We start from the raw sequence: 11,051 nt of genomic DNA, 5'->3' as shown, positions 1-11,051 counted from the left end.
TTACCAATGATTGAATTTTTTTTCCTTTTGGACATGACGTGAAACCACACGAGACTGTATCAAGCACATGCACTGCACATTGCTTCATTGTTTTTAGAGCTCATTAGCAGTTCAACATTTATGACTGACATTGTGAAATATTACATTACTTTTTTAGTTTTTTAATGCAGTGTGAAACGTATCTGTGCAACACAAAATATTTACTTCTAATAGTTCAAGCTGTATTAAAAGACTGCTAGAGCCATATAACTATGTGTCAGGAACAAACCAAAATTGAAATCTATAAATTTGACCAGTTATTCTGGTCAAGTTACAGTTCTTCTGGTCTCAGCCTGAGCTTGGACATGAATGAGCTGGTCTCAACTACAACACATACAAAACCTGAATGAGAGTGGTCTTTATAGTGACCTTCCACCTGTTTTAAACACCTTAGTCTTATTTAAAATCACAGCAGTAAGAAAAAGCCAAAGAAAAAAAATCAGGTTCCAAAGTAAATGCATCTCCAATCGATGATTGAACATACTGATTGTAAACAAACAGATAATGTGGCATCCTATCAAAAAAGGTAAACTTCTAAGCAGGTAAGCCAACATACAACTATTAAATAAAACTTAAAAGTTGTTGGACAAGTCTTCTGTTGAACCCAAGATATGCCAGAGTTCTCTGATGAGTAAAGACCTCCTTGGTGAGGCTGTTGACAATCAGCTGTGTTTTGATGGACCGCATGGGGAACAGCTCAACCTTCTTGCTAAAATAATTCACAGTGACAAGAAGGTATTGATTTAACATTGGGCTTTTTTGGGAACGGGTCCATAAGGTCAGAACACAACATATGGCCAGGCTCCACCACCAACATAGACTGTAAATATCCTTGGAGATCCATGTATCCTTGTATTTCTGAAAGATTTGGCACAATTTACAATATTTCCAAATATCATAATGTATCTCTGGCCAATCTACAACATTCGTCAGCTTAAGGTTTTTAATGGATGCATTTGGCATTTCTACCTTTCTGATTTCCTCCCAGCTGATGGGTACATTTCTATTATCACCTTGTGCCTGGTATATGGCATTCTGAGCTTGGGCTTCTATACATAATCTACATTAGAGTCAGGAACAACATTGGATTGGCCTTTGCTTTACTATGGGATATTGGACTGGGGTACTGATCCTGGTACTGCCGTCACTTCTCTACTGGCCAAACTACAGCAAAACATTCCTTTTTGGGGTGTGATGTTTCAGTTCTCTGAAGTAATGGGAAGCATAAGCAATCGTGTTCTCATTTGTCTGACCTAAGGTTTGTGTTAACACAAATTGATTTTACTTGCATCCATTTGAACTTTCAAGAGTTTACTTAGGTGGCATGAAAAATAATTTGTGATACCATCCTGATTGACCAGGCAACGACTGAACATATTATTGTGGGCAGCAAGCAGAGAACAATTCCACGACATTCTGTGAAAAGGTTGCTAAGTCTTGCTTCCAGTGTGTGTGTGTGTGTGTGTGTGTGTTTTTTTTTTTTTTTGTAAACAACATAAAACATGCATAATGAACTTATCACAGGAACTGCTTTGTAAACAGACACAAAAGTGACATTTTTGTATATTTACACAATCTATTCAAAGATCTGAAAGGGTTAAAGAGTGCTGTTTTTGACAATATATACAATATTACCTGTAGGTATTGGGGTATACATGAATGTATGAATGAACGTTTAACATTTCAGGATCATGTTTGGTTTCTATGCATTCAGTACAATGCATCTGGAAGGTGTAAAAAGTCAGTAATACATGGTTAAAACATTAAAGACACTGTTCAAACTGAATTTTTGATGCACCAGAGTGGGCCAATTTGTGGCAAGATGTTATAACAACAGCCAACCACTTTGGCACCAAGTTGCAATTGACGTTGCAATCGAGCAATTCCTTAGTATAATGAAGGAAAAATGTATCCTTGAGTTCAGAGTTCCAAGTTTTGAAAGAAGGCTTCTGAACCCAAAATATGCAGGGCAGGCGGTCCTCCAGGACAGGTTTGGGAAGCACTGGCCTATAGTATCCAATTTAGATTGATTGAATTAATATAAATTTGACATAAAAGACAACACATATATGCTAAAATAATTATAAAAAGTATAAAGGTAAATATAAAGCCAAAAAAAATGCTGCTGGAAATCAATTGCAGGGGGCAAATATTGCCCCTTAATGGAAGTTAATTGTGACCCTGTCCAAGACAGCTCGTGTGATGAAATTGAGACAAAGATACTAAGAACACATTAAGGGAAAAAGTGTTTTATTGGAGCCCTAATCATGAAATATAATTACATGCACATAAACAAAGCAAATTTACAATTGGAATAAAAGTGCTATGAATAATGAATAATTATTCATAATAATAAAAGTGCTATGAATACATGAATAATAAAAAGTGCCAAAAAGAGGAATAATTTTATACAAGTTTCAAGGTTAATGTAAATGAGAGCAATGAAAAAGTTTGACAGAGTTTTGATTGATAATCAATAAAAACAGCCCACTACAGAACAATCAAAGTTTCTTTATTGAGTATTCAGTGTCATAGTTTTCTAAAGTATAAAACAATACAATACATACAGAAAGTGTGTAATCATCTGCTACTGCAATGCTAGTTTTATGACCACTCAAAGTAATTTGTGCACATTATTAAAAACTTTATTCATTACATGCACTATAGTCACACTTAAAAGTGTCCACATGAAATACTGTATTAATTCATATGTGTGCAGGTCCATGTTGCATATAATGTAGAATGAATTAAATTAAATTAAATAGCTCATTATCATTAATTTAAGTGGTCACACATTGTGCAAATGAAAATATACCCTGAGTCTCATTAATCCAAGTATTAAATTCAGTTACTTAGTGCAAAAGAGTACTACCGGAATTCTGACAGCAGCTTTTTAAAGTTTTACATAATTCCAACAACATGCAACAACATTCCCAGATTCAGCAAAGACAGTAACTGTTATTAATAAGCATTGTTAATTTGTCATGCAGTGTTCTGTCAACTGTGCATACAGTATATGTATTAAAGTGGGTGATATTTTATCTGTTCTGATAGTTACACAGAATAATCCTTTTGTGGATACATTCTGGGCTTTTAATTTTATGGTAACATTTCTTCCAGTACGACATGGCCATCAAATAATACATTATGATGAGGTCATCTGATTGAAAAAAAAATTAAATAAAAATTAAAAATGAGGGCAGTCTATCATGGGCATAGATTATAGAGGTATGTCAGAATAGTCTGCTGCAAAAACTGTAAACTACAGGACATTTTGAATATAATACAATCTGTTTCTGAATATAATCTAACTAAAAGTTTTATTCCATAAGTGCATTTGCTTGCTTTTCTTTGATATGTCCCATTGGAGTAAACAGTCAAGCTCTGATAGGTAAAGTGAAATGATAAAATACTGTACGTACATGCTGTGTCCTAAATATCTGCAGCAATTTAAAATATTCATTCAACATTTCAGAGTACATTTTCTGTTGGAAAAAGAATAATCCATTATGCAGGTCAGGAGCATATAGACACACACAGAAAACTAAATCATAGTGATTTCTGCTAATTGAACTGATGTACACAGTAGACAACTTACATGTTTACTGTACTTATGAACATAATACAGTCACCAGGTGTTTTTTAGTGATGCTCTCCATTTGATGACATAATTCCCATAACTTTGCATAGTTTTACAATTTTTGAGAATGGGATGGAATGCCAGGAACCAAGTTTCTGAAAAGATAAAGTGGTTAAAAAATTAGTTTGCATTTTTGCCTGCTCATCATCTAATGGATAATGAGCTGACATTTTTATGTACAGTATATTGTATTGCAAAGTAAGATGCTGGTCGATATAACTGAAATTAGAATTTTTTTTACAAATTTTTAAGTATCATCATAATCATAAAAACATTGGTTTGTAGTGCTAAAAGTTGTACCATTTAATGCACTTTGTTATTCTTCTAGATATTTGACGTCAGCTTATGGAACTTTACTGTAAAATGTTACCAAAAAGGTTGTTGAATTGGACACATTTGAGCTTCTGTTTATTATATTTGCTCTACAGCTCTGGAAAATAAATTAAGAGACCAATGAAAAATGATCAGTTTTACTATTTATAGGTGTATATATGTTTGGGTAAAATGAACAATTTTGTTTTATTCTAAATAGTACTGACAACATTTCTCCCAAATTCTCCCAAAAAACATGGTCATTTACAGCATTTATTTGCAGAAAATGACAGCTGGTCAAAATAACAAAAAAGCAGTGAATGCATTGTTTACAGACCTCAAATAATGCAAAGAAAACAAGTTCATATTCAGTTGTAAACAACACAATACTGATGTTTTTAACTTAGGAAGATCAGAAATCAATATTTGGTGGAATAACCCTGATTTTCAGTCAGAGCTTTCATTCGATTGGCATGCTCTCCACCAGTCTTTCACGTTGCTGTTGAGTGACTTTATGCCACTCCTTGCACAAAAATTCAAGCAGCTTGGCTTTGTTTGATGGCTTGTGACCATCCATCTTCCTTTTGATCACAATGTGGTTCAGGTCTGGAGATTTGCCTGGCTATGACAGGGTCTTGATCTGGTGGACCTCAATCCACACCTTGATTGACCTGGCTTTGTGGAATGGAGCATTGTCCTTCTGGAAAAACCAACATTGTCAGAGCACAAGGACAACCTTGTACTGTACGTGGCTTGATTCAGTGGATGGATTGTAGGCCTCTCCAGGTCTCCTTCTAACCATTAGACAACCAGGTGTTGGGCAAAGCTTAAAACTGGACTCATCCGAGAAGGTCCAATCCTTATGGTCTTTTCTTGCAAACCTCAGCCTGGCTCTTCTTTGCTTCTCATTGATGGGCATTTTTCTAGCATTGCTCTGCCTCTAGGAGTCAGTTTCAAACTGTTCTTGCCATGCACTTCACCCCAGCTGCCGTTTGCCATTATTTTGTAGGTCACTTAGTGTCATCCTACGGTTGTTGAGTGACATTCAAATGAGTTGGTGGTCATCTCAGTCTCTGCTGGTCTGTAGCTTTATTGTCCCCAATGTCTGCAGCTTGAACTGCTGTCTGTGAAATTTTAAGGATGGAAGCAACCTCACTGCGTCCCTCTGCCAGTAAAGCCAAAATTGAACCCTTTTTTCTTCACTCAAAACTTTTCTTTTTAATTCTTTTGTTATGGTCAATAGTTATTTGATTCCAATTACTTTTGAGGTACTACTAGCACTGTTTTTGCCATCCAGCTGATGCCTATTGCAAGAGGATAGTGATGACCACAGCAGTGGTTTTTATACATTTCCTTGTTAAATGAGATTTGGTTGAGGCGATCACCTAATCAGTACTTCATTCAGCAGAATGAGGTGTGTCTGTGTTGGAATTCAACAGATGAATTCAATGGCTGCCATACATGTGGATATGCTGATTTAAGAAAAAATTTGAGTGTTCTCTTAATTTTTTCCAGAGCTGTATATATGCATAAAAGCCTGAATTAAATCTGTTCATCATATCGCATCTCTTTGGAAGACTTGGATTAAACCACTCCATTCATATGGACTGGTCATACGTTCAGTGTCTTTTTGAACTTTTTTGAAGCTTGAAAATTGTGATTGATTGAACTTTTAATGGATTGACAAAAATGATGAGAGAATTACCAATATCTTCAGTTGTGTTATGCAAATGAACAAAAGTCTTATGGGTTTGGAAAAACAAGAGGGTGAGTAAATGACACGATTTTCATTTTTGAGTGAATTATCCCTTTAACAATAAAAACGAGGAAAGCAGTTGGTTGTGTGTACAGCAATTATGGTGTATTTACCAGAAATGTGAATATAGATAAAGTGATAATAGCTTCACTGATTATAATGGGAAAGGTTTAGTTTTGTGTATGTGTGTAAGTGTATGTGTGAGAGATATTCTAGTTTTTAAAAAAAAACTTACTTTGTAAGCACATCCAGGCCCTGGCCTCTAACATTTTGTGATTTCTTGGTTAAGACTAGCAGGTTTTTGAAGTTGTGGCGCCAGTTCTTCCACACCATTACTTTTTCTGCAGTGGAACAGGAAAAGGTTCCAGATCAGGCACTGGATCTGTGACCGACAGAGTCACCCTGTTGGTGGAAAAGGGATTCGGTGATGGTCCAGATGATTAACTGCTGAGCAGCCTTTTCTCTTCATACTCATGAACTTATGAAATTCATAATGAAGTAAAATGGTGTTAAAATTCAAACAGAAATTTTGGTTGCAGAGTTGATTATAGTCATTCCTTATTGTCAGTCCATCAGATCCAGGCACCATGTGGTCTCTGAGCTCTCAGATTGGCTACAAATTCCTACACTGGCCCCGCTAGACCTGCTCTCTGATGTCTCACTATCTTGGCCCAGCCTTTGATTACCCAGTAGGCACTCCTGACTGGTGTGCTCTACTTTAGATGACCTCTCAAGAAAAGAGTGAACTACAACCGATTCCTTTGGAGAGGGTGGAGAATTCTCTTGTAGGAAAGAGGAAGGTTCCACATTCTGACTGAGGGCCATCTCTAGAGTCCAGTGCTCTTTATTCATGGTTGGAGTGGGGTAGGGAAACGCTGGTTCTGTGGAAAGGTGTAGGTGTGAATATGAGCTTGGTGTGACCTTGCAAGAAAAAGATGAATCGCCCAATGTTTGAGGAAACAGTGTATGCAAAACAGGGTGTGACTGGCTGATACTGGCTCCAGCACAAATGCCCAGTGATAAGCCCTCTGCTCTGGGACTTTCTCCAGGTGTTGGCCCCTGGGTTCCTGGGCTGATGCTAAGGAGGGAGGAGCCAGAAGATAAGTGATGGTGGCTGATATTGGAGGGAATTGAGGTGTACAAGGAACTCCAGTCATGGGAACAGGGCTCATTTGCTGTGGCAGGAGAGGGTTGATTAAGCTCATTCTGGTGAATGTGTCCCTGTATCTCAGTCTGCTGAGCGAAACCAGATCCACCTGCACATATCAGAGAAACAATTTAATCAATTGATGATGAAGACTGTAAAGTCTCTGCCAACTTACAGATGGATTCATCAATAAAAAAGCTACAGGTAGTTTGGGTCTGTACTACCAGGTCTGCTATGACTCCAAGATGTGGACCCCAGGAGACCCTCAGGGACAACATGGTCTTTGTGCTGCATGTGGATGCTGGAACCCAAGATGTAGGCTGGAGACATACTGATAGAAGAACTGGACATCATGTGGACTCCATAGGGACAGGAGGACAAAGGTGCTGTGTAATGACGAACAGCTATCTGTGCTTGCAGGAGGTGCATTATGTGATGCAGATCCTTTGTTAGAATTGACACTTCCTGTTTCAGGTTGCCCATCTGGAATTCAATTCAATTCAAGTTTATTTGTATAGCGCTTTTTACGATACAAATCATTGCAAAGCAACTTTACAGAAAATTAAGTTTCTACAATAAACATTATTATCTTATCAGTGATGACTGTCAGTTTATGTGCAGACGGCAGAAATGTTAAGAAAAATCAATAAAAGACGTAAACAAACAGACGATTAACGCTATTAACAGCAATTTTGCAATCAAACTTATAGCAAAATGTGGTAGTTCTGTATGTTGTCTCTGGGTTAGCACCCAGGAATGAGTTGTATTAAAATATTGTATGTAAACATGAGAATCATAAAACACAAATAATCCATCAGTTGCAAACTTAATTTGTGTCCTTTATTTTCCACTTGAGTACACCTCATGTCATTATTATGATTTCATATTATTATGAGTTTATACTGTAAATAGGAACATTTTAGAAGGATTTAATGTCTTGTAAGATTGTCACTGTACCTTATTGTTGAGTTGGTCAATGGTCTCTTTCACTTCCTTTGTTTCCTGAAGCAGTGACGCATTCACCTGACCAGACCCTGCATTAAAACAAAGATGCAATGACCCAACTGACAAATATTATATGTTAGATTCTAAGAATAAAATATCCTTACTGTCCAGTGTCTTACTACCCAGTGATGTCACTGTACTAGTTTTGGCAGTGGTGTCCTCCACATTAAAATGAAACACATGTCCGTTGTCCTCAATTCCATCTACAACTCTATGAAAAGCCATACAGTCAGAGTCTGTTATGCACAAATATTTTTTAAAAGATCAAATGTCTTTTTAAAGTACCCAATAACATGCATTTATACAGGGGTGGGCAACTCTGCTCTTCCCAATAAGAAAGCCTAAGGCTGTAACACACCAAGCTAACAGTCAATTGTCGGCTAATGTCGAGCCATCATTGAACATTTGTCAGCTCAGTTTTTGCGATGTATTCCCCACTGTCTGCACCAGTGTGATCCTGTTTGGCAACGTTTTGGACAATTGTGCATTTTGAGTCTCCTTTGGGAAGTCAGTGAGACAGATCCCTCTGATCTTTCAGCTTAGGGAACCAGAGCACGGGAGGAAAACCAAAAGTGATGAAAGTGAGCAAATGACAAAGTCAACAGGGCAATTATTAAAGGCTGTTCTAATTTTACCTGAGCATTCCAATGTGCAAATATTTTCAAATGACATGGCCGTATGGAATGAAGAAAGTGAAGACCAACTGATCAACAATAAACATATGGTTAACAAGTGCTGCTTTGTTTAAGGTTTGTATATCTGCAGTCCTAGTTTTGGTGACCTTTTTGGAATGACAAACACGACTACTTTTTGGAATGACAAATATGAATACTGCTTACTGACACCACCAGTGGAGAATGTATGTTCTTTTCAGTGTGTTCAAGTGCACCTTTTTGGCCCAGATGCAGATGACGTGAGGTTGACAGCACAATTGTCTTTTATCGCCGCTAGTTCTTTGATGACAGTTTGGTGTGTCACGGCTTTAAGACCACCTTTCACAGCAAGTATCAATTCTTTTGATGATCTATGGCATAAATGTCAAAATGCGCATCCTTTTAAGTAGAATATACTGTCTAAGAATGTTACCTTGGACTAAGATCTGGTGGCCCAAAGCAGTTGAGAGTGGGGATGAGCAGTTTGGCAGGTTTGCGTCCTGTACCTCCAGAATCTGTTTGTGTCCTATGGGTGGATTTGGGTATAGGTGAGGGAGGATGGGTTTGTTTCTGTACTTTGATCTGATGTTTGGGGGAAGGGTTTGGACTCCAGCCCCTGACAGGTGAACGAGACTGTCGCAGGGTGTTGAACTGCAGTAACTCTTCCCCTAAAAGATTCCCCAGTGATGAATGTCGTACTGGGCTGCTTAGATTGGGCAGAAGAAGATTTCGGCATGTATTGGAAGCAGGTGGGACATGGGAGTACTTGTCTGGAACATTAGCCTTGTCTACAATGGAAGGAAGCTTATTCTCAGTTGTTGCACTGGAGTCTGGGTAGTTCTGCTGCAAGGAGAAAGAAATGACACCAGGGAATAGGTCAGAGACTGTACAATATATAGCTGAGACAGACCACTTTCAGAAAAATTGGAATGGCCAAGTTGGCAGCTGTAGTAAAGTAAATCCCATAATTCAAAGGAAGGGTCAGGTCAGTAATGTTTGTATTTCTGTTTAAGTTCTCTGGTTACCATTGCTTTAAATAGTGGAACTTGTGGTTAGCCTACAGATTGCTGCATACATTAAATGAAGTCCATCTGTCTTTTTCCAAAAGTGTTTTGTTTTTCAGAGCTTGAGCCAAGTCTTGGGGCCCGAGCCAGGCATACAAGCACAGTGGATTAGCTAATTTTGATGTGACAGCTTTGATAGTGATAATGAATGTTTTGGTTTACTATGTAAGTAAATACTGTATGTGTGTTGAGAGATTGTAGTCTTACCTCAGTCTCACTGTCCTCTCTTAGATTGTATGTGAGGTTTAGGTGGATGTCAGTAGTGAAAATGCTGGCATACTCGGTATATAGTTCAAGAACATCACTTAAACCTTTCATACTGATGTACTGCAGGTCACAATATGTCAGTGCCTTTACGTCTGCATTAGTCTTGATCACATGATTCTGGCCTGGCAGGTCTGAGCCAATCAGATCTCCTTTTCCTGTAATGACATCAACACTGAATAAAATCATCTACTCTATTACAATTCATTTTTATACTGTATGAATCTAATATTTAATTTTGTTTACCTATGTATAATATGGTAGTTGTACTATACTGTAGACCACATAGACCAGTAATCCCACTACTAGAAGTATTTTTAAGACAACTGTATAGTTCAAACGATAGACATTTTTAGAAAAAAAAATAATAATAATATAAACTTCATGTTTGTATTTTTAATGTGTCTGGCACAATTGCTCCTAAGTTTGTTATTGTACTGTAAACATGATTTTAGTTTGTTTTCATGAACTGGAGAAGATTTGAAAGTAGTTGCTGTGGTAATGGACAGTTGTAGACCTGAAACATTCCATCAACATATGGTACATCAGCATGTAGCGTTCAGAAGAATAATCAATATAAAATGTCCAAATAACAAGTCAAAAGGTAGAAAAGCAACAAATACATGTTACAAACCCAGAATAGCCAAGACCATGTTGTCCTTCAGAACCTCCAGTGACCCAGAACAGACAAAGTAGTTGGCCTGCAATGCGTCCCCCTGTCTGATGAGATATTCCCCTGGTGTACAGAAAGTGGTTTTGATATGGAGGGAGAGCGAGCGCAGGCAGCCCCTACTAGCACCATCAAACACGGGCAGCTGCAGGATGTCTTTGTTTAAGTGCATGGCTATATCGGCACGCAACTCATCAGGAAAATCATGCAAGAGCTGCAGAAAAAACAACAAATACAAACAGTCTCCTTTTAACAAAGGGCTCTTCCTCTTCACCGGTGAGTGCCACCAGTGCAGCCTTATCTCATGAATGAGCCTCTGTGCCCGTATCCTGTCACACGAATGTGTTGCAGTTTCTTTCAGTTCTGGCTAGGTGGTGTAACCAATTCTGGATCTACGTAAGACAATTGAATTGGCACTCTCCACGGTGCCTATTCAAAATGGTTTCTCATAAACGAATCCTATCACACACCCATACTGAGAGCTGTTTTGTGTCTGAGAAA

General features: G+C 37.9%; 1 protein-coding gene across 2 annotated transcripts in view; it reads right to left on the bottom strand.

Moving 5' to 3' along the window:
* Positions 1–2,530: 2,530 nt before the first annotated feature.
* The window catches only part of LOC109050289 (potassium voltage-gated channel subfamily H member 4-like), a 30,848-nt gene continuing 22,327 nt past the window's right edge, over positions 2,531–11,051 (bottom strand). The window contains exons 10-18 of one of the 2 annotated variants that reach the window (XM_042767375.1): positions 10,515–10,764; positions 9,824–10,038; positions 8,986–9,395; positions 8,004–8,110; positions 7,852–7,928; positions 7,119–7,377; positions 5,983–7,003; positions 3,638–3,774; positions 2,531–3,524 (exon numbers count right to left, since the gene is read on the bottom strand). In XM_042767375.1, the coding sequence (XP_042623309.1) occupies positions 6,312–7,003; positions 7,119–7,377; positions 7,852–7,928; positions 8,004–8,110; positions 8,986–9,395; positions 9,824–10,038; positions 10,515–10,764 (2,010 nt within the window). In that variant the 3' untranslated portion in view covers positions 2,531–3,524; positions 3,638–3,774; positions 5,983–6,311. Of the gene's footprint in view, positions 3,775–5,982; positions 7,004–7,118; positions 7,378–7,851; positions 7,929–8,003; positions 8,111–8,985; positions 9,396–9,823; positions 10,039–10,514; positions 10,765–11,051 lie in introns of both variants that reach the window. The other variant, XM_042767374.1, reaches the window with a different exon arrangement.

Source organism: Cyprinus carpio, chromosome A12, assembly GCF_018340385.1.
Source record: "Cyprinus carpio isolate SPL01 chromosome A12, ASM1834038v1, whole genome shotgun sequence".
In the NCBI taxonomy this organism is placed as follows: domain Eukaryota; kingdom Metazoa; phylum Chordata; class Actinopteri; order Cypriniformes; family Cyprinidae; genus Cyprinus; species Cyprinus carpio.
Note: the sequence above shows the minus strand (reverse complement) of the source record. Positions and strands in the feature narration are given on the sequence as shown.